The 23,522-nt window shown below is 40.1% G+C and overlaps 1 protein-coding gene and 1 pseudogene across 2 annotated transcripts; one reads left to right on the top strand and one right to left on the bottom strand.

The window, feature by feature from the left end:
• Positions 1-3,956: 3,956 nt before the first annotated feature.
• LOC143669047 (histone H3.3A-like) lies at positions 3,957-4,375 on the bottom strand (annotated as a pseudogene).
• Positions 4,376-9,997: 5,622 nt separating this feature from the next.
• On the top strand, positions 9,998-21,802 carry LOC143669315 (vascular non-inflammatory molecule 3-like). Of its 2 annotated transcripts, none has more exons than XM_077144023.1 (7): positions 9,998-10,299; positions 10,388-10,518; positions 13,596-13,788; positions 15,681-15,972; positions 17,851-18,224; positions 19,037-19,210; positions 19,887-21,801. In XM_077144023.1, exons 1-7 carry the CDS (start codon positions 10,087-10,089, stop codon positions 20,043-20,045), a joined length of 1,536 nt encoding a protein of 511 aa, XP_077000138.1. In that variant the 5' UTR covers positions 9,998-10,086; the 3' UTR covers positions 20,046-21,801. The 2 variants fall into 2 exon arrangements, with proteins under 2 accessions (XP_077000138.1, XP_077000139.1); XM_077144024.1 differs by lacking the exon at positions 10,388-10,518 and adding an exon at positions 10,796-11,039 and having other exon boundaries at positions 10,188-10,299; positions 19,887-21,802.
• The last annotated feature ends 1,720 nt before the right edge of the window (positions 21,803-23,522 follow it).

Below are 23,522 nucleotides of genomic sequence, written 5' to 3'. Positions count from 1 at the left end.
CAGTGAACCCTGTTGTGGACAATGGACTGGAGGTTAATTTTATAAGTATAAGAATGTTCTTTCATGAATTATAACAAATATATGACATTAATATAAGGTAGTATATGAGAAAAAAACAACCTAATGTAAATTATGGGCTGTAGGTAATAGGGAGTTATAAATACCTCATTTATAACATAGGTGCCACACCAATGCAAAGTGTCAACAATAGTGGGGTGTAAGGGAGCACTGTACTTTTTACATGACTTTTATGTAAACCTACAACTTCTCTAATTAAAGAAAAAAGCAAAACACAGGGAACAACAAAATAAAATTGAGAAGGAAGAAGGAGGAAATTCAAGAGACTATGGGAAGAAAGTGTATCAAGGATGGCATAGTTGTGTTTCTGCCAAGTGGTCAAGTGTAATGAGCCTGAGAATTGCCCACTAGATTGAGTAATTTGGATAGCACTGGTGACCTTGATAAGGCTGCAATTACAGGAAGCACAATCCTGATATGAGAAAAGTAATTGGAGACAGGGAAGATAAACACCACTTTCGAGGAGTTATGTTATAAAATGGAGCCAAGAAATGGGGCAGGAGCTGGAAAGGGATGTCAGATCAAGAATCAAAAGAATTTTTTTAAAGATAGGAGATATTACAGGATATTCATATACTGAAGGTAAAAAATCCAATAGAAAAAAGAAAAATTGATGATAAGGGGGAAGAGGGAATTGTACAACCAGTGCCCCTGGGATCCATGATGCAAGAATAGTGGATGGACTCAGAGGGGGTCCATGACTCATCATTGATAGTAAAAGGAGGGAGGCAGAATAAATACACAGATTCTGACCTGTGAGTTAATGCTTGTTAGAAGCATGTGGAAGATCTCTATCCAGCTGGATAAATAGGCCCAAAGTTCAGGAGAGAAATTTGAGCCAAAGAGAGAGACACAGAGGCAAGGTAGTTGGAGATAAAGAATAGCAAAAGATCATCCATCAAGGATGGATGGAGAATTGACAAGATGTGGAGATCATAAGCGCATTAAGAGTTCAGAGAAGAGAATATCAACAAGGACTAGAGATGTGAAGTAGGCTGGAGAGGCAGGAGTTGTTGAGGAATCATTCCAGGACAGAGCGGTAATGATCATGTTAAAATACAGTAAGAAGAAGGATCTTAGCTAAGAACAGTGAAGGTAAAATGAAACTGCATTAATTTTCTGGCTGCTAAAACAAATACCATACAATGGGTGTCTTAACAACAGGAGTTTATTGGCTCACAGTTTCAAAGTCTAGAAGGCTTCCTTCTTCTGGGGCTGGTGTCTTCTGGCTTGCCAGCAATCTTTGGGGTTCCTTGGCTTTTCCATTGGCAGCAGCTTCTCCTTTCTCCTCCAAGATTCGTTGACTTCCAGCATCTGGCTGTCTATGTGGTTTCTCTCTCTGTGGTCTTCTCTATAAGGCCTCTAGTAATAGTAGTAAGACCCTTCCTGATTCAACTGGGCCACACTTTAACTGAAAGAACTTCATCAAAAGGTCCTTTTTAAAATGGGTTCACATCCACAGGAATGGATTAAGATTAACAACATGCTTTTCTGGGGTACATAGTTCCAAGAAACCACAAGGACCATGAGTGAAACAGCCCTAATCATCTATCTCAATTCAATATACATATAGGAAGGACTTGATTAATGGAAGCAATGGTTAGAGAAATTTAATGGTTTTCAGTATTGATCGCAAGAAGGGAGAGGGGTCAGAATGACCAATGGACAGCCTGTGAGAGCAATTCATGGCCACAGAAACAGGACCCTGATAATGGGAATGGAAAGTTTTATGATGAATAATGGAAATCCAGACTTGGGGAGGACCACCCCACTTTACAACTTGTCTCTGGCATATTTAAAAGCAGAATTATTATTTCTTTAATGCAAATCCTGAGATGCTAAACTTCCTAATCTCCCTCAAATTATAAACTGTCATTAAGGTTATATGCAAATACTTCAAATAACTTACACTTTCAGTCCTGTTTTTTTTTACACTTATAGAGCAAAGGTTTTATAAACAACATTTGGCAACTGAATGCTTATTCTTGGTTTCTATTGATTTCACCATAATCAAAAGTTGGCACATGGCCTAGAATTAAGGACTGGGAAATGAAGGGGAATTCCCATGCATTTCCTTTTACTTCTATTCAGAACCAAGACAAGAGTTAGAATTTTAATACGAAATTTAAAGTGATTTCTTCAATCTCACCTTAAAATAATATAATCCTCTGACACAGTTCCTATCTCATCAGATATTTTTTCTAAAATGAATTTGTGTCTGATGTGTTACAGGGTCCTGTGGGTCAGGACCCAAGGAACGTACCTGGAACCTGGGAGAAGAAAGACATTTTAGGCTAATGGGAAAATGTTACTGAAATCAAGGGACTTAGAGTTATGAAAGAAAACAAAATAAAAAATGCACAAATTTCCAGACCTAACACTTTCCCTACATCAGATGAGGATTAGAAAGACTTCCAGGAGAGACAGCCAATATTAATGACTCTAAAATCATAGATTTAAACCCCAAAAGAAAAGTCTTTATATTTGAAATCAACTCACATTCAAACAAGGGGGGTTTGATACAAAACTAGGCCAGGAAATTAAATGTAACAAATCAGCAGACAATTTTCAGAGCACTGCACAAAATTCCGCAGATGCAATAGAGAATTTTGATACAGAATCTGCCCTTAGGGAAATTGTAAGGACGATATGTCTGAAGATATAAGAATTAAGAGAGAATTTAAAACTCATTTTGAATTATTTAATAGTCTGTCATATTGAATGGGGTTGGAGTTAATGTTTTAAACTGTAGAAGACACACAAAGTTAATTGCAGCTCAACACAAGAAAAAATGTTCTAGAAATTAGCAATATTCAAATACGGACTAGACTGAAAGTCAGATGGTGGACTCTTCCACTCATCACTTGTACGGTTATTAAGCTCCAGCCACATGTAAGGTAGTAACATCCTTAGATAACTACAAACGTGAGTGTTTTGGGATCAAGATTCCTTTCCATCTCTTTAAGGAGACAAAACATACACAGAACAACAGTAAGCAGTGAGGGACGGTCAATAGCACAGAAAACATGTGCTGTGAGAGTTCAGAAATATCACACAGGACTGGGGTGGATTTGGGCTCAACAAGGAACTGGCGTTAAGGTGATGGAAAGCGAGAGTATTTCGGAGAGAGATGGGTGGATAGTGATCTAGATAAGGTGATGCACACAGTGTTTGATGGACACAAAATGAATCTTTATGCTGGAATAATGAGTCTATATAGGCAAGTTGTAGAAATAAATTCAGAGCAGTATGTTTAATTCAGGTTGCAGGAAAACTTGAACAAGGTCAACATTTCCCAAATTTCATTCAATCAGTTCATTATCTTCATGATTTTTGCATTAACCATACACCATTTATTACTTATTATGTTTCTGATTAATAAACATCTTTTATGTAGTCTCATTTTAAACTCTACTATCCATAGGCTTGATGAAACAGTTGTAAATCTTGCTAATTATTATGACAGTTAATCCATAGTTATTAAGATAAAGTGCACTTGTCTTGCCAAATCAATTTGCTTACCACTGTTGGGCATGGGTTACTCTTGGGTAAATAGCGTTTTTTTTTTTTTTCCAGAAAAATTTAACAGGTTTATTTATAATTGTTATAAAGTTGAACTGTTGAAACTTGTTCACTGAAACATTTTGACTTACATTAATGCTTTATGTCCCCACATTTATATTAAAAATTCACACACAAATGAAAATGGAAAACTGCCAATGCCTGATTTCTGTCCCCTATTTTTCCATTCACAGTCATATAGTTAGGTACCTTTTGACCCCATGGGGAGAAAAAAATCTAACGTTCAGAACTTCCAATAACAGGAAGAGAAAAAAAAATTTTTTTTTTTTTTTAGAATGAGATGTTTCCCATCAAGGTGGATTCTTAAGCAGGTTCTCCACGGATGCGGCGTGCTAGCTGGATGTCTTTTGGCATAATTGTTATATGTTTGGCACGGATAGCACACAGGTTGGTGTCTTCAAAAAGGCCAACCAGATAGGCCTCACTTGCCTCCTGCAAAGCACCAAGAGCTGCGCTCTGGAAGCACAGATCTATTTTGAAGTCCTGAGCAATTTCTTGCACCAGACGCTGGAAGGGAAGTTTGCAAATCAGAAGTTCAGTGGACTTCTGATAGCGTCTAATTTCACGGAGTGCCACAGTACCAGGCCTGTAGCGGTGGGGCTTCTTCACCCCGCCACTGGAGGGCGTGCTCCTGTGCCGGGGCCTTCGTGGCCAGCTGCTCCCTGGGCGCTTCGCCTCCGGTGGACTTGCGAGCCGTCTGCTTTGTAGGGCCCATGGCGTGGAGACCTCCTCACTTGCCCCCTTCTCCTCGGGCTAGAGCTCAGCGAGCTGGGGCGTAAATAGTGTTTTAAATAATAGAGAACCATTGACTGCTTTGGCATCAAAGTGGCATAATAGGAGTGGTAATTTAGGCAGAATTCATCTGGGGATGTTGTATGGAATGACCAACTTTAGCCACTGTGTGGGAAATGGAGCTAAATTAGAAAGTGGAAGTCTGGCTTAGCATAATAAATCAGAATAGAAAGGCAGGTTTAAAAGAAATTTTATGATGAAGAGGATGTGAGAGCAGAGGGAGGGGAAGATGTCAGAGACTCAGGTTGGATAAATGACAAAGTTAGGATGGTACCTGTTGTGCATTGACTTGTGTCCCAAAAAAAGTTATGTTCAAGTCCTAACCCCTGGGACTTGCGAACATGACTTTATTTGGAAAAAATGTCTTGGCTGATGTAATTAATTAAGATGAGGTGTTCTAGCCCAGTACAACCCCAATACCAAAGAACACTCTAGGCAGAAGATTACCCATGAGTTTGTCTAGGGGCTTAAGGCCAAGAGGAAGATTTTTCCAATGGCTGCCAGTTAAGAGAAAAGTTTGCACACCACCCAAAGCTACGAGAGAAAAAGAGCGAGCCATGCCCAGGAAGCTCCTTATGAAGTTTAACAGTCTCGCGAGATTTGGTTACAACGGAGTTTCAGTAGACACAGAATTACAGCAGACACTAGAGATTTGGTTACTAGGGAAGGGGGATTTTTACATTCTTTGACCCTTAATGTCCGTGCGGGTCCCATAGGTGGCAGTGCAACTTGTTTTCAAAATGGAGGAGGGGGTGGGGCACGGACACTGGGTCCTTACAATCCACTCCCACACAGCCGAAATGCAGTGACCACAGGACAGGCATTGCGTTCATTAACACTCTAAGAGGCAATAGAACTTTAGGAGCTCCCTACACAGAGATAACAACTCCACAAAGTGAGGCCACCATGGCTAAGAAAGGGAATTACATCATTCTACTGATAATTAATAAAACCTATCATTTCAGTCTTAGATTTTCTTTCAGAAGTTTCTGAAATGCTGAATTCTGCCAGGTCAGTAGGATATTCTCTGCAGTCCAGTTCACAGGGGTCACAGTCCAAGGCAGGCTGGTGGCATCTGACAGTCGCAATTCAGTGCACACTCAGCAATGAGATCTGCTGTGCATGAAGGCTGCCGCGGAAGCCAGTTGCAGGAAGGTATTTGCTATGACACTAAGGGCAAAAAGAATACAGGCTAAATTTCCATTATTAGACAGATACCACACTTTTCCCCCTTGCAATTGCAGGGAGCTTTTTGGAGTAAAATCCATAGTTAGCCTGAGCATAGTAAGTGTCCACAGAATCATACATACTGTGCCTAGGGTTATGGAGGTGTGGGGGGGGTCCTGGGTTGGTTACATATACAACTTTCGGCATTTGTGTATAAACTGTGGTCTAATACTTAAATCCTAATACCCCAGAGACCTAGGACTCTCAACTAACATGACTGTGCTGGGCAGGACTATCGACAATTGATCTTATTTCCCCCAATTTCTAATGCTTGTCGCACAGCCAAGAGTAAGTTATATTCATTACCTCGTTGTGGTGCAGTGCCTGCATGGGTCCCGCTATTACCAGTTCAGCAGAGGTGGGAGCAGCTGCTTGGAGCACATGAATGGACGCTGGTGAGGGCTGCATACAAGCAGCAAGTCCACTGCTGCAGAGATTGCTTATCTTTCAACTGCTCCTTTAAAAGCCCATTTATCTTTCCAATTAACCCTGCTGCTGTGGGGTTGTAGGGCAAATGGAATGTCCATTAGATGTCATGTTCAGTAGCCTAGGCTTGGGTTAGTTGTCTGGTGAAGGGAATCCCCTATCACTGTCCACATGTGTGAGGACCTTGAAGAACGCACTGAGCTTGTCTATGCTATGTAAGGTGACTCTTCGGTTAGCGTTCCCTACTGGGGAGGCCAGTAACAGTCCAGTAGCCATATTTATAGCTGTTAAAGTATATTTTGCACTTCTGGGTGAGGGAAGAGGTCTAATATAATTTACCTGTCACTTGGTGACCAGAATCTGCTTGAGGCTGATGTGAAGCATTCTTTTGTATCACAGCAGAAAAGAGAGGTAGGCATCCAAAACTTCTTCCAGTTGTTTGGTGCTGGGCAGCTGGAATTGCTGTGCCAATCTCCCCAGAGGCTGGTACTCTTCATGTCCTGTCTTTTTATGCAGCCATTTAGCAGCCTCATGTAATGTTGGCTTTAAGCTATGAATTTCTGCTAAAGCATCTGCTTCAATATTGTCCGATTAAGAACCACTGTTATGGGCAGAGACATGAAACATGGTTACATTTTGCTTGTGCCAGGTAGTCCATATGTCTTCTTACATCTTTTTTCCCAATAAGGGGTGGCTGACGCCAGTCCATTGCTCTCACTTCCACATGGGCATCCATATGGCTAGGATGGATGACCCCGTACACTGCCCGGTTGTCAGCACAAATAGTTGATGTATATCTCTTGGCTCATGAACAATGACCATCCATATGGCCCTTAATTCAGCCCGTTGGCTGTTTTGCATACTCTCAGTTCCCCATTATATAGTGTCTGAACTAGGGACATTATGCTGTCCAGGTGGCAGGCTGCCTGTGTACTGATCCACCAGTATACCAGGCAAACTTAGGTATACGGCCACATCCTTCAAAGGTGCACACAGAAACAGCCACCTTGGGAGGACCAGCAGGAATGGGCAAGCGTTGTTCTTCCACATAGGAAACTGGTCTCAGGATATCATACATTTTTGCGCTTATGGGGCTGTTGTTTAAAATGCTGCCCTATATCAAAAAAAGCTTTCCATTTCATTAATGTGCGCAATTGCGCATTGCTAAAGTGAGGCTTAGTGATGATGTCCTATATCCACCCCTGTATGGGGATGGTTGTTTTTAAACCACAGGGCATTTCTGAGTCAGTCCTTCAACTTGCAGTACCACATTATAGACAGCACCCAGTTATTTTCCTAAGGGACTGCCTTGCAGTTTGGCTTTTTTAACTTACTTTGTCTTTTGCCTTTGCCACAAGCCGCACAAAGTCAATATTGGTTCTGGCCATCTCTAATTCACAAGGCCTATCTGTTCTCCCCCCATAAAGTCTGAGCCAGTGTGATGGTCCATCTGGCTTTTCCAAAAGCAGCCTGCTGGGAGGTAGCACATTCCCAGGGATAGCTTTTCCTAATCAAAGCATACACAGGTTTTAACATTTGGGCTGAGTGAGAAACTAAGTAACAATCCCAAGAAAGCCATTAGTTGTTTTGGCATTTGCAGCTTAGGAAAACATCGCACCTTATCAATTACTGTAAAAGGAATAAATTTTACCTTTTCTGACCATATGATACCTAAGAATTTGACCAGGCAGCAAAGGCATTGCAGTCGACCACCGTCCATTGTCTATCCCTGGCTGTAAGATGATAAGATGCAATAGCAATGAACCTAAGGCTTTTTTTTTGCTTCTGAAAAAGTGTTCCTGGTTAACACGACATCATTAATGTAATGAAATAGAGTTACATCTTTCCATCGGAAACATGGCATACAAAGGAGTTGTCACCCCACCCTTTCTCTCCCAAATTTCTTCTTTTTTCTCCTTTTCATTATCAGATAAAGAATCTACAGGATCCCAGTCAGAGAAAGTCAGGACATGTCAGCTTACTCTAGCATACTGGCATGCTAATATTTCAAAACTCTTATCTACAAGGCATAGCCTCTCATTTAATGCATGCTCCAAATCTGCTGATTTCTCTGTGTTTCTAAAACAGTCTGCTACAATAGCCACCGTGGACTTGCAAATTTCTCTGTCTTCCTCAAGACAGCCTGCCATAGCTGGCTGCACTGCACACTACAGCCAACTGACTGCAGGGCCGTCAAGCAAATGGATGACCAAGGAAGCAGGCCACTCCGGAATTACTCCTGCAGAGTTCCCCTTCCCCAGACGCATGCTTTCTATGGCCAGGGTTTCTTTGGTCTCCTGGCTGGCTCAACAAATATTCTAGCCATCACATCCCAAGACCAAAGAACACGCTAGACAAAAGACTACCCATGAGTTTAATTAGGGACTTATGGAAGGGAGGAACATCTTCCCTAACGGCAGTTGGTTGGGAGATGAATGTCTGACTCCACCCAAAGCCAAGAGAGAAAAAGAGAAAGAGAGGGATGCCCAGGGAATAGCTTATGAAGTTTAACAGTCTCATGAGATTTGGTTACAATGGAGTTTCGCAGACTCTTGTGAGATTTGATTATTGGGGAGGGTTTTTTTTTTTTTTTTTTACATTATTTAACTTTTAACGTCTGTGTTGGTCATGTAGATGGCTATATGATTTGCTCTTAAAATGGAGGTGGGGCAAGGGCTGGGTCTTGAGTCCTTACATGATGTCATACTGGATTTGAATGGGCCCTAAATCCAATATAACTATTGTCTTTATAAGAAGAGGGACATTTGGAAACAGAGATGGGAATACAGACCCAAGCAGATAGCCATATGAAGATGGAGGCAGAGATTGGAGTGAAGCTGCCAGAGCCAGGGAACTGTGTTTGTTCCCTGAACAGAATTTGGAAGAGGCAAGGGGGATTCTTCTAGAGGTTTAAGAGGGGGCTTGGTCTTGCTGACTCCTTGATTTTAGACATTCTGCCTCCCGAACTGTGTGAGAATAAATTTCTCTTGTTTGAAGACACCAGTTTGTGGAAATTTGTTAAAGTAATCCTGGGAAACTATCACATATTTATTTATCCTTAATATATTACTTTAGAACGTTCAACTTTTTCAAAGGTACAAGGAAACAACCCATTGAAAATTAGCTTTTGGGTAATATAATGTTAGAGGTATTTAGGGAAGAGATTTTCACTAAAAAATGTGTAGATTCCATAGACATGAAGAAGTTGCATGACCTTGAGGCCTTGGCTTCAGGTTTTCTGCACATGAACCAAGCAGCATCAGCCAGGATCTAGAGAGACCCAGAGGCTCAGCCTAGTCGGTGCTCGCCATCATTGGCCTTGCTACCACCCATCTACTTTTTACAAAACATTCAGCTGAAGTTCCAATATTTTAGTCGATTAGGCAGTGTTTCTAAGAGAAAGCAGCAACTGTGGTGTCTGCCAATACCCTTTAATATGCATACTTCAGGGGTCACCAGTGATGAATATGTGAGGCCAGTCTTTAGCATGTACATACTTATCTGCTCTCCTTTGCCATTTTGTGAGCCCTGTTAAAAGTAGGGCTTACACTTTGTGTTCCATGTCTGTCATAGCCATACACATAAGAATTTCTCAACAAGTTGGCTGCCTTCAGAAACAGTTCGGTATTGGTCCTGTTAATGGAAATATTGCCTTAACTGGGAAAATACATTTTATTAAGAGAAACAAATTACCTACCAGTGTGTTTTGACTGGGGGTGAGGGGAGCGTTGGCTCACTAATTCCACTGATTCTTTAAACAAGATCAAAAAGAGCACTGTATACTTGAGCCAGTTCAATTATGTGCTTACTTCTGGATGCCAATTTTCTTGCTCAACATCCTCTCTCAATACTATGTTGCATAATGTAGCCATGAGAAAATATAAGTAGCTGGTAGCTGGAAGGGCTTTAGTATAAAAGTTCTCCAGTCATACAGCATTTAAGAGTCTGAGTTTGTTTTTTAAAGATCACTAGATTTTAGCAATGATTACATCATATTTTCCAAAATACGTGGCAATTTTTGCCTTCTCTGTACTGACTGTTGGTGCTCTGGACACTTTCATTGCTGCAGTGTATGAGCATGCTGTGATATTACCAAACGGAACAGAAACACCTGCTTCAAAAGATGAGGCTTTGCTCCTAATGAACAAGAACATCGATGTTTTGGAGAAAGCAATTAAGCTGGCAGCTAAACAGGTATTGCTGTTTCCATACTGGTTGGGATGTTGTTAAGGAGTTTCGGGAATTTATGAGAAACTCCTTTTCTCCCGCTTGTTTTGAGCAGGGTGCACATATCATTGTGACACCAGAAGATGGAATTTATGGCTGGGTCTTCACAAGGGAGACCATTTACCCGTACCTGGAGGATATCCCAGACCCAAGTGTGAACTGGATTCCATGTAGAGACCCTGAGAGGTATTGCCTTTGGTGTTTGAATAAAAGGTTGGGTTATTATAAAATACCAATAACAAATTCACTTAACTTGACTAGCAATCTTGCTGGCAAGAAATCAGTCTATTTCAATGAGCTTAGAACCGCTGGTACTTCATAATGTGCATCGTCTGGCCTGTCTCTTTTTTAATAGGTGACATGAGATGGTAAAAACTGCTTGGCTATTTGTTGTAGTTTTCTTTAAAGAATAGTATGCATATATACAAATTGTATAATAAAAATGTGTTTAATGGGATTTCAGCAAAGCAAGAAAGTTGTGATGTCGAGGAGCTGTGTTACCAAACACTGGCTACTGGTTTTATCCATGACCACCCACCCCCTTTGCAAGAATGGGAAAGAGATGGAATATTTCTGTCTCCAAAGAGCTTTGATATCACTATCATTTATAATGTAATGAGTTCAATGAGTGGAAAGCGCATGGGATTTGAAAAAGGAAGAGCTGTTTCTGAGACCGCGTGCTACCATCTGGGGCTGAGTTATGTGGGGTATGTAATGCTTGCCATCTCTGTTTATCTGTAAAACAGGGATAATAAATTACCCTCTTCTCTTTCCTTTACAGAGTATTAAGAGTATCAAATGAAGTATTATTTGGAATCTGTACACTATAGAGCTCACTCCAATGTTAGCTGTCACTGTGACCCTTGGAACCTGGTCTGCATTGTTTCTTTTGCTTGTTCTTTTGAGAGATTTTAGTTGTTATTACTAATAATTATTACTAGCAGTAGTTTAGGTATACCTTTATTAAAGAAAGTCTGTGCAATAAATAGAAAAAGATTTAGAAATAGATTATTTTAGGTGCAGTTATTTTCCTTTTAAAACACTTCCCATGTAATTCCTCTATATGGCAAAACTGGTGTATTAAGGAGTAATTTAATTTGCTAATTTTTAAATTTTACGTGCAGCCATTCAGAACTTCATCTACAGTGCAAAATGAGAGAAGGTCTTTAATAATTTTGATCATTTAAAAGTCAAAAGTCCAGGGCTACCACGTGAGAGCTGTGCCATGTGAGTCCAGCTTTGTCCTGGGTTTTCCCCCTTTGGAAACATAGTCTCTGAATGTTGCAAGGTCCGTGTTTACAGATGCCACATAACTCTGACTAATGTGCTGATAAAGCTTTTCCCGGAACAGGAAGGCCAACTGTTTTTTTGGTTTTTTTTTATACATGGGCAGGCACGGGGAATGGTACCTGGGTCCTCTGGCATGGCAGGCAAGTGTTCTTGCCGCTGAGCCACCGTGGCCCGCCCCCAACTATTTTTGATAAATCAAGTAGCTTATGTCGGAAATAGATTCTATTTGCCTGGGATGGGTACAACAGGCTCTCTTGAGAGAAGTGTGTAAGTAATATACTTCTATTAGATAATTAGATGATCTTAGATGATTATTTTAAATTGGAAAGGTTGGTAACTGATGAAATGTAGCATTTGAGTCTTGGCAAACATGGGTTCAATGACAAGCTCTCAGTCCCGTGTTATTAAAAAAGTTAAAGGAGAAATCCAGTATTCAATAAATGGTAATATTGCTAAGGAAATTCTTGTTTCTTTCCTAGTAATATGTATCCCTAAAGGCAACGACAGTGGGACATGTGGTCATCCTTGTGTATTTAAATACTACTATTTAGAATGCTGACACATCCTAGCTTCCTTGGGCTTTCTTCAGGAAGAACTAATAGGAAATATTAAAGTACCTAAATTATTTAGACATGAAAATAAAAATAAAGCAATGTACATGGTGAACTTTTTGAAGGTTTAATGAATATGAATATTGACAATATTGCCTGTTTTGCCTGAAGGCAAAATAAAAGAAATAGTATAAAATAATAGGCCATAAATCTGTGCTTCCTATTCAAAGATTATCTCAACATCAATTGCAGAGGGGCTAAGAGATCAGGGAGAGAACCTGAAGGGCCTCTAGAATCTATAAAGTCATCAGTATCATGGATTGTCTTTTTATAATTACAAAACCCATAATAGCCACTATTTATTTATTGCATACCTACTTGATCCTAGGAACTATGCCTGGTGTATTAGACATGCTATCTCATTCACTTTATGTAGTGAGTATGACTATTTCTATTTTAAACATGAGAGAAAAGGAGGATTAAGTTCTCATAATTGATAATTAGCATAGCTGGAATTAAAAGATTTGGTAATTAACACGGCTGGAATCCAAACATAGCCAATTCCATTTACCCGTGGTAACTCAGTACCAAGACGCAACATATTATACTTGAAAATTCCAGTGACTAGTGGATCCACTACTTTTACAGTGTTCTGGTTGTTAAATTTTTAATCTTCTTTTCTGCTGAACTCAGCCTCCCTGTATCTTCCTCTGGTCTCTGTTCTGCCCTATGTAGTACATTCACATGCCAGACTCATCTCTTTCAAATTAGAACTATTTGAAGCCAGCTGTCATCCTACCTATTTTATCACTTTATTCCTTTCTTATTTCTATGAGAAATATCCCTAGTGGATGCATGTGGTGTTACTTTGAAAAGCAGTTTTGTAGTCTGCATTTCAGGGTTTCTCACTTCTAAGGTAGAAAGGAAGTTACTGTGTTACAAGGACAGATGAGGAAACGGAGCAAGCACAGTGCAATGCTTTTACTGACATCCCCACTAGAGCATGCTCTCGTGTTCTCTATAGAAGTAGTTTCTGAGCACACCTCCTTGCATTGGCAAATTTATTGCTTGACCCATAGATGAGTTCTTCTGCATTAGCAGAGACTGTTGAAATTTCAGGTCCTTCATTTACCATCTTCCTAGGATCCCTTTACAAGAGAAAAGTGTTGCCTATCCTTCTCCCCTTTCTCTTCTATCTTTTCTGTGCTTCAGTCTTGTTAGCTGCTCTGCAATCTGAAGTCTGGTACATTAAAATAGGTTACAGTTCTTAAAGATACAAACACCACTGCATATGAGTTATTGCATGTTTTCCGTTTGCTTCTAGAGCTGTTGTGTTATAGAAAACAAGCAAATAAAGCAGCACTTTCATATTTCAGAAATCCTCAAAGTAGAGTAAGTTTAAGGCTCTATCTACCGAATTAGGTTTGGTCATGCCCCAGTACAAGAAAGGCTCAGCTGCCTGGCCAGGAACAACTCTATCTACGTTGTGGCAAATATTGGGGACAAGAAGCCCTGCAATGCCAGTGACGCTTGGTGTCCCTGTGATGGTCGTTACCAATACAACACTGATGTGGTGTTTGACTCCGAGGGCAGGCTGGTGGCACGCTACCACAAGGTAAGAATCACTTGTGCCTTAGCTAAATATGTGTGTCTCCTTTTGTTTGTCTGTGGTATGTACATTTGTTTGTTGATTTTTGAGGAGAGAACTGTTATGGAGGCATCTCTTAATTATCAAATTCTACATTCCAGTAGAAATTTCTACATTCCACTTGAAAAGGGATTTAATTTACATCAATCCCACGTAAGCATTCTGAGTTCGGTTAGAAATAAAATAGAATATGGCTGAATATGAAAATGACTGTGATAGTAGTCTCACAAAGATTTTAATATTCTCTACATAGTAAGGAAAAATGCTGGGTTTCATTCATGATTTGATTTGAGTCAGCTTTTTGGCCCAATTTGTTAATATTTTACTAATTTACCACTTAATTCCATTAGGACTTGTTTAACGGCAATGATAGAAAAGCCCACGTGAAACTGGCTTAAATAATCATGGAAATTTTTTTATTATGTACCTGAAAATAGATCATAGAAAGACCTGGTTTAAGGTGCTGTCTGCCCCAGAAGCTTGAAAAATACCACCTATTCCTCTGGCTTTCTCAGCCCTTTGTGGCAGCTTTTTTCTCAGGTTAATTCTCCTTTTAAAAGTCACATGGCTATAGCAACCCAAAGCTCACATTCTCAGAGTGACAAAATCTAAAAGAAGAAGGTATTTGTTCTCTCTAGGCATCCTGAGAAATCCTCCCTCCCAACTTTCTAATTTTATTTTAACCTTTGCTCCCCCTATTATTTGTTTATTTTTTAATCCATATTTTTTACTTGTCTGTCCATACCCGAGTTAAAAGGAGCATCAGACACAAGGTTTTCACGATCACACAGTCACATTATAAAAGCTCTATCATTATACAATCATCTTCAAGAAACAAGACTACTGGAATACAGCTCAACAGTTCAGGCACTTCCCTCCAGCCTCTCTAACGCAACTTAAACTGAAAAGGGGATAACCATATAATGCGTCAGGATAACCCCCAGGAAAACCTCCCAACTCGGAAATCTTTCAGCCACTGACATTTTATTTTGTCTCACATCTCTCTTCCTCCTTTTGGTCAAGAAGGTTTTTCTCAATCTCTTGATGCAAGGTCCCAGCTCATCCTGGGCCTTCTGTCCCATGTTGCCAGGGGGGGTTACATTGCTGGGAGTCATGTCCCACATAGACCCTCCCCACTTCTTGACTGCCATCATGCCCCTGCCCTGAGCCAAACTCCCCAGGATGCAAACTCCTGCATGGACGGGAAGAGAAGGAGCGGGATGCCGCATGGAAGGCAGAGCAGCAGCAGCAGTGGCTGTTGGCAGGACACACACATGCACACATCAGACCAAATCAGAACCTGAGCGAAACGTATGTTGTACTCATGATCCCAGGTCAGGTGGAGTTTGAGAGTCATGATTGGGCTGAACAAAAGAATTGCTGATGGCCTACAATTTACGATATTGGCTTTTACATTGTCTACATAAACTTTAAATCTACTTCCTTCACTTGTATAAGCCTAGCAGGATCATAGGGAGATAAAGTCAGTTTTTATCACTTATTACCCTTTGCCTGGGCTGTGCTATTGAATATTTAGAGAGTAAGGGGAAAACAATCTGCAATTTATAAGATTCAGAATTTCAACCTGTGGTTTTTAATATCAAAATCTTCACATTTTAAATATCAGTTAGAGATGGGATTTTATCCATTGATTGTAGAAAAATGAGGTTTTGAAATAAATATCACAGAAAGAAAATGCATGCACAAAGTGGTCCAATGGGTAAGATGTAAACTCATGTATGTGTAACAGTTTTAAATACCCACTTTAGCATGCACAGGGGAAAAGATCCATGGGACTCAATCATATCTAGGGGACAATTATCTGGCTAATTTTCTCCTTCTTTCATTTTGGTCAACAGTACAATCTTTTCGCATCTGAAGTACAGTTTGATTTCCCCAAGGATTCGGAACATGTGACTTTTGATACTCCGTTTGGAAAGTTTGGCGTCTTTACTTGCTTTGACATTTTTTCTCATGACCCAGCGGTGGTGGTGGTGGATGAGCTTCAAGTCGACAGCGTCGTCTTCCCCACAGCCTGGTCCAACACGCTGCCTCTCCTCTTGAGTGCTCCCTTCCATTCCGCATGGGCCAGGGCCCTGCGAGTCAACCTGCTTGCTGCCAACACCCACCACACCTCCATGCACATGACAGGTAATGCCAGCCTCGGGGCACCTGCACTGCTCTGCAAGCCAGGCTTTGCTTTCAAGTTTCTTTTATTAACTCTAATATCACAAACTCAAGAGTAACATCCATTCCTTGAATAGGGCATGGGATTTTGTAGGTTTTTCCAGAGTGATGTCCCGAAAAATCCCAGAGTGATTTGAACAGTGAATAAAGAAGTATTTGCAAAGTGCCCTTGGGGGAACAGTGAAAAAGGGGGAAAATTCAACTTCTCCATGTGGATACCTCCTGATATTCTTGCAAGCAGTAGAGACACCCAAATCAATAGGCTGAACCCTCAATCTTGGGATTTGTTCATATGAAACTTATCCCCTCAAAGGATAGAATAATACTTAAAATTAGGCCTCAGAGTCACCCCCAGAGAACCTCTTTTGTTGTTCAGATGTGACCTCTTTCTCTCTCAGCCAACACAGCAAGCAAACTCACTGCCCTCCCCCTCTCTACATGGGACATGACTCCCAGGGGTATAAACCTCCCTGGCAACATGGGACAGAAATCCTAGAATGAGCTAGGACTCAGCATCAAGGGATTGAGAAAACCTTCTCAACCAAAAGGGGGAAGAGAGAAATGAGACAAAATAAAGTGTCAGTGACAGAGATTTCAAACAGAGTCCTAGGAGGTTATTTTGACACATTATCTGAATATCCCCTTTTTTGTTTAAGGTGTATTAGAGAAGCTAGAGGGAAGTGCCTGAAACTGTAGAGCTGTGTTCCAGTAGCCATGATTCTTGAAGATGATTGCATAATGATGTAGCTTTTGTAATGTGACTGTGTGATTGTGAAAACCTTGTGTTGATGCTCCTTTTATGTATGGTAGAGACAGATGAGTAAAACATATGGATTAAAAATAAATAAATAATAGGAAGAACAAATGTTAAAATTAAAAATACATATATATTGGGTAGATGGAAATACTAGTGGTCAATGAGAGGGAGAGGTAAGGGGGTATGGTATGTATGAGTTTTTTGTTTTTATTTCTTTTTCTGGAGTGGTGCAAATGTTCTAAAAATGATCATGGTGACGAATATACAACTCTGTAATGATATTGTGAACCATTGATTGTACACCATGTATGAAATGTTTGTATGTTAAGAATGCATGTGCTTGTACGTTGTTTTGTAAAAAAAAAATACTTTCTATAAAACAACAGTAATAAAAAAAAGATATGTTGGTCTAAAAAGAAGTAGCATCCATTTCTACACCAACATTGTTCAAAGAACATAATCCCTGTGAGTGAAGAAAGTGGCAACATTATCATCTCAACTTCACGTGAATGCAAGTTGGAGTTAGAGAGACGTCAAGTCACATAAAAACTCAAAGCTGCCTCTAAGGCGCAACCAAACCAACACCCATTTTATTAATAATGGAAAATAATTCTTGCTGCTGAGGGGATGAGAGCGTGTTAGAGTAATCAGCTTTTGAGAATCTGTCCCTTACAGTAGTACTCACCTTGAAGATAATGCAAGTTAAGTTCTCTCTTTTTGATTGCTTTGTTATTTGTTTATCCAGATGGTGAATCCCAAACACACATAAATTAAAAAGGTTGGTGGAGGGCTAAATTTATGCTTCATGTTTGAAAAGTTTTCTAGTTTGTTGCCAGGTAGCTCAATTAAAGGGTTGCTTAAGTTATGAATAAGTCATCCAAGTCAAATGATAACTTCAGCGTGAATGGAGGGTGCAGAGTGGCCAATGGAAATTTACGCCCATGTGATGGCTATCTCCCCAATTATCTTGAAAATGCTTCTATTTTGATAAGTTTACATTTACTTTCTCCTGGGAATAGTTCTACTCCTTTGTGATCAGGAAACATTTTGAAACAAGTATTTGTGCTTTTTTACGTCTCCTCCAGGGAGTGGGATCTACACCCCGGACGCAGTCCAGGTGTACCACTATGACATGGAGACGGAGAGTGGCCAGCTCATGCTGGCGGAGCTGAGATCCCGGCCCCGCAGGGAGCCCAGCTACCCGGAAACAGTTGAGTGGAGTGCCTACGCCAGCGGCATCCAGCCATTCCTGTCCGAACAGTCAGACTTCTCGGGAGAGATTTATTTTGATAAGTTCACCTTCACCCAGCTTAAGAAAAATACAGGAAATTACACAATTTGCCAGAAAGACCTGTGCTGTCACTTAAGTTACAGGATGTCTGAGAAGCGAGTAGATGAGGTGTTTGCCCTAGGCGCTTTCGATGGACTGCACACTGTGGAAGGCCACTACTACTTACAGGTAGAGAGACTGGAATGGCTTCGCTATTCATTTTTCTTTTAGCGCATCCTTGCATTTCTTTCAAAATTGTGCTGGATTCAGTTAATTGGTATCATACTACATTTGTCACCAATCCTCACCATCACCCCTCATCCCACCAAAACACTTTATCTGTTTCATCTTAAGAAGAACAGTATTAGTTCTCTTAGCTGCAAAGTTAAAAACATAAAGCAGGGCGTGCATGGGAGGTTCAGTGGTAGAATGCTCACCTTCCATGTGGGAGACCCGGGTTCGATTCCTGGGCCATGCACCCCCCATAAAAAACAAAACGTAAAAAGCAGGCTGACTAGTTCCTGGCAGGCCAGGTTCAAGTTTAAAACATTGTAAATTCAGTGCATCCTCTTCTTCCTTCAAGCAGTGGTTTTCAAACTGTTTTCAACTTATGTCCAAATTATGAGGTACACTCAAATTTTGACCTACAGCAGTAGATATGTGAGGGAATTAAAAAAGTGAAATTCCACTGAAGCAAATATTTTTTGAAATCATTCAAATTAGAATGAGAAATAGCTACCATTATGAGCAATGCTCTCTGATTCATAAAATGCTGGTCTGTTCCATTGGATTTCATTAAAAAAAAAGTGCTCAGTTTGATCAACAAAATTGATTTCAATATTCACTAATAGGTTATGAGCTGCAGTTTGAAAAACCTGCTTAAGAGGCATCTTAATAAATACTCCTTTGTTCTTTGAAATAGTGTTGCTTAGTTGATGAAAGATCTATATTTTCCTTCTTCTGATATTTTCTATCCATTTCTGTTTTCTTTTCCTACCTAGATATGTATCTTACTGAAATGTCAAACCACTGACTTGAGAACTTGTGGGGAGCCTGTGGGGTCAGCTTTTACAAAATTTGAAGAATTCTCCCTTAGTGGCACATTTGGGACGAGTTATGTCTTTCCTCAGCTTGTCCTAAGTGGGGGTCAACTTGCCCCTGAAAGACATTATGAGGTAAGAGGTTTTTAGGATGACGCATTTCTTTGAAAGATGGAGTGTGGGTTGGCATAATGAAATATCGGAAATAAGGAGACAGTTTTGAAATATTGTGGTTCACATCCTATAAGTGATACTTTGAAGACATGTGGAAACTATGATTTGGAACACAAGGTGTAGTTCTAGATTGTCTTTAGGCTGGGGCAGAGAACCGAAAGTTCATTCTTCTGCACAAATGGATATTGATTCAAGGTCATGGAGAAGGGAGCAAAGGAAAAATAAATGTAAAACTATTGATTTCTGTTGATGACAATGAATGTTCTCTTCATTTGCGTGATGTGAAAGTCCAAGGTAGATACACTGAATAATGTTTTGACAAGTTATTTTTCGGGTGTGCTGTGTTGCAAAGTTGTTATACTCAGTAATACCACCTTGTGTAGTGTTTCATGAGTTTAAAGAGCATTTTTTAAAGTCAGCTTATTTGATTTTCATCATCTTGTGCAATAGAATTATCTGTTGTATTTTGTCCAAAGTCCCTCTGCTAGTAGAGCAGGAACTGGTCTGGGTCTTCTGAAAGTAAATCCTGAGCACCCTTCACTCTTCTCCACTGCTTTTAGGACATGTTGCCACGGAAGTCCTCTGGCCTGGAAACCCAGCCCTACACTGGAGTTAACCCTTTGCTTTCTTTGATCAGGTTTCCAGAGATGGTCGTCTGAGTTGCCGAAGTGGAATCCCTTTGCCTGTCCTAGTTCTGGCCCTGTATGGAAGGGTGTTTGAGAAGGACCCTCCTCGCTTAGGGCAGGGGCCTGGGAAGCCTCAGTGCCCTCTTTCTCCAGAACAATTTCAGGATTAGCCTGGCAAAGAGAGGGAAAAGAAAGAACAGGGCTATGTGTCTGTTTAGAATCAAAACTACAAACTTATAGGAATGAACAAAACATTGGAAGATTTAAAAACCAGTGGATATGAGTTTAGATTTTACATTTCATGCATTTGATATAGCACAAATTCATTTAAGGGAGCTGCGTTCCCTTTCCATGGATGTGTGTTTACGTATGCTTATGAAAAATGAAATGTATATTTACATGGGAAGGGCCTAGAAAAATCCTTTTCTGTTAACAATGTACACAAATGTAGTTTCCATCACTTGTAAATACTCAGGGCTAAGGGTTCAGTTGGACTTTGGTTAACTTGCATATGCCCAGGGTATTGGATTTGATCCTTGTCAATCAATATACAGGAAATTGTGAAAGGACAAGTGTATCTTTAAAAGTAATTAGGAATAACATTTAAGTTATGAATTAAATTCATTTAAATTAAATTAATTAGATAATATGATTTTATATAGAATGAAATATTGCTCCACTATCTCTTTATCATACCTATTTGACTCTTGTGACATATTTTGATGTGAATTTAATACTTTGAATGGAAATAAAATTTAAAAATTATATCCTTTAGAACACAATTCTTCCTTTTGAAATGATGCTTCCCTAAAAATCTATGCAAGCCTGACTAGACATCTTGATATTCGGGGGATTTTGGGGGGCCTGTGCTAGTCTGAGCATCCTTAGAAAGGGCCTTCTTGCTCTCTTTCTCCAGCTTCCCTTTGTCCTTTGGGCCTGATTCACTGAGCCCTTTTCCTGGTTGGTCACTGGATGACACTGGAAAGGGGCCCACATGAGAGCAGGGCGCTGTCTGGGGGGGTGAGGGAGTTGGTGGAGACAACTCCAAGTTTGAAAACACCTCTTCTCCCAACAAAAAATATGATAATTGCTCTCCTAGACTTTTCCTGGGTTCTTACTCACCTCTGCTCACCCAAAACTATTCAATTCAGTGCCAGGAAGCCGGAGAAATTCTGGATGGTAGAAAACGCTCTTACCCCCCACTCTCAGTTTTGCTGGATTCTTTCTCCCAGGGCTACAGCACTCAAATCTGAGAATGGTGCCTGTGCTGGTTTGAAAGGATATATGTCCCCTAGAAAAGCTATATTTTAATCAAAATCCCATTTCGTAATGGCAGAATAATCCCTACTGAATACTGTATGTTTGAATCTGTAATTAGATTCAAACAGTATTAGATGATGGAGATATCATCACCCTGGAGATGTCTCCCAATCAATAGAGGTTGTTAAACTGGATTAGGGAAGGTGTGTATCCACCCATTTGGGTGGGTCTTGATTAGTTTCTGAAGTCCTATGAAAGAGGAAACATTTTGGAGAATGAGAGATTCGGAGAGAGCAGAGAATGCTGCAGCACCATGAAGCAGAGAGTCCATGAGTCAGCGAACTTTGGAGATGAAGAAGGAAAATGCCTCCCAGGGAGCTTCATGAAACCCGAAGCCAGGAGAGAAAGCTAGCAGATGATGCTGTGCTAGCCATGTGCCCTTCCAGCTGAGAGATATGCCCCGACTGTGTTCGCCATGTGCCCTTCTACTTGAGAGAGAAACCCTGAATTTCATCAGCCTTCTTGAACCAAGGTATCTTTTCCTGGATGCCTTTGATTGGACATTTCTGTAGACTTGTTTTAATTGGGACATTTTCTCGATCTTAGAACTATAAACTAGCAACTTATTAAATTCCCCTTTTAAAACCCATTCCGTTTCTGGTATATTGCATTCCAGTAGCTAGCAAACTAGAACAGTGCCTACAGTAGATTGAATTCTGTACCTCAATTTAGGAATGTCCTTTTTCTAAAAAAAATATTTTTATTGACATATCTTCACACTAGTATAGTGTATGGACATACAGTCCATACGTGGTATACAATCAATGGCTCATGATATCATCACATAGTTGTGTCTTCATTACCACGATCATTATTTGGAACATTTGCATCACTCCAGAAAGAGAAAGAAAAAGAAAAAAGAAAAAAAACTCATATATTCATACGTCATACCACTCCCTCTCATTGACCACTAGTAATTCTATCTACTCAATTTTTTTACCCTTTATTCCCTTCTGTTATTATTATTATTATTTGAACACTGTATGGCGGGGTCACAGTTCCTTCTCTTTTCCATGTGAGTAGCACGTTATTGTAGCATCACTTGTTGAATTTTTTGTTTGTTTGTTTGTTTGTTTTTGGTTTCTTTGTTTGTTGGTGTGGGAAGTGCATGGGCCGGGAATCAAACCCAGGTAGAATTGACAGGCGAGAATTCTACCACTGAACTACCCTCTCCTTCTATTATTTTATTTATTTTTTATCCTTATTTTTTTTACTCATCTGTCCATACCCTGGATAAAATGAGCATCAGACACAAGATTTTCACAATCACATGGTCATATTGTAAAAGTTATATATTTATACAATTGTCTTCAAGAATGAAGTCTACTAGAATACAGCTTAACAGTTTCAGGTACTTCCCTCCAAGCACTCCAATACACCATTAACTAAAAAGGGATATCTATATAATGAATAAAAATAATCTCCAGGGTAACCTCCTGACTCTGTTTGAAATCTCTCAGCCACTAAAACTTTGTTCTGTCTAATTTCTCTCATCCCCCTTTAGGTCAAGAAGGCTTTCTCGATCCCATGATGCCAGGTCCCGACTTATCCTGGGCTTTCTTTCTCACATTGCCAGGGAGATTTATACCCCTGGGAGTCATGTCCCATGTAGGAGGGAGGGTGGTGGGCTCACCTGTCAAGTTGGCTTAGGGAGAGAGGTCACCATCTGAGCAACAAAAGAGGTTCTCTGGAGGTGACTCTCAGGTATAATTGTAAGTAGACTTACTCTATCCTCTGCAGAAATGTTTCATAGGAGTGAAACCCAAGATTGAGGGCTCAGCCTATTGATTTGGTTGTCCCCACTGCTTGCAAGAATATTAGAAATTCTCCACATGGAGAAGGTGTATATTACCTTCTTTCTCTCCAGTCCCACAAAGGGACTTTGTAAATACTTCTTTATTCACTGCCCAAATTCGTATATCAGAGCATCACACTAACCTGGAAAAACCAACAAAATCTCATACCCTATTCAAGATTCCATGTACTTATAGTGTTCAACTAAACTGATCATACAGTTGAATTAGGTAATGCACTACTCAAAATATAAATTTTGCACCAAATAAAGATCTCTCCCTTTTGTCTCACACAGAAGTTGAAGTTTTAAAATATAAACAATATCATCCTTACCCTATATTCTGCTCTACCTTTGTCCTATTTAGATCATCTTCTTTTATATCTCCAGTCGAAGTCTGATCCCATTTTCAACTTTTTAAACAGTTTCTGCATGGAGTACTGCTGGCTTTCACAGCTCCAGAGCTCTGACTTTGAGTCTCGGGTGTCACCTAAATGCCCGGAGTTTCTGTGAATGACCAGGTTATATACAAACA

This window comes from Tamandua tetradactyla, chromosome 25, assembly GCF_023851605.1.
Source record: "Tamandua tetradactyla isolate mTamTet1 chromosome 25, mTamTet1.pri, whole genome shotgun sequence".
Lineage (NCBI taxonomy): Eukaryota > Metazoa > Chordata > Mammalia > Pilosa > Myrmecophagidae > Tamandua > Tamandua tetradactyla.
This window is presented reverse-complemented; position numbering and strand designations above follow the sequence as displayed.

Bases quoted from the DNA above. Each gene is read 5' to 3' on its own strand.
- LOC143669315 (XM_077144023.1), top strand. From the start codon at position 10,087: ATGATTACATCATATTTTCCAAAATACGTGGCAATTTTTGCCTTCTCT. The intron at 15,973-17,850 runs GTAATGCCAGCC...CGTCTCCTCCAG, and splicing joins CACCTCCATGCACATGACAG to GGAGTGGGATCTACACCCCG. The intron at 18,225-19,036 runs GTAGAGAGACTG...TTTCCTACCTAG, and splicing joins AAGGCCACTACTACTTACAG to ATATGTATCTTACTGAAATG.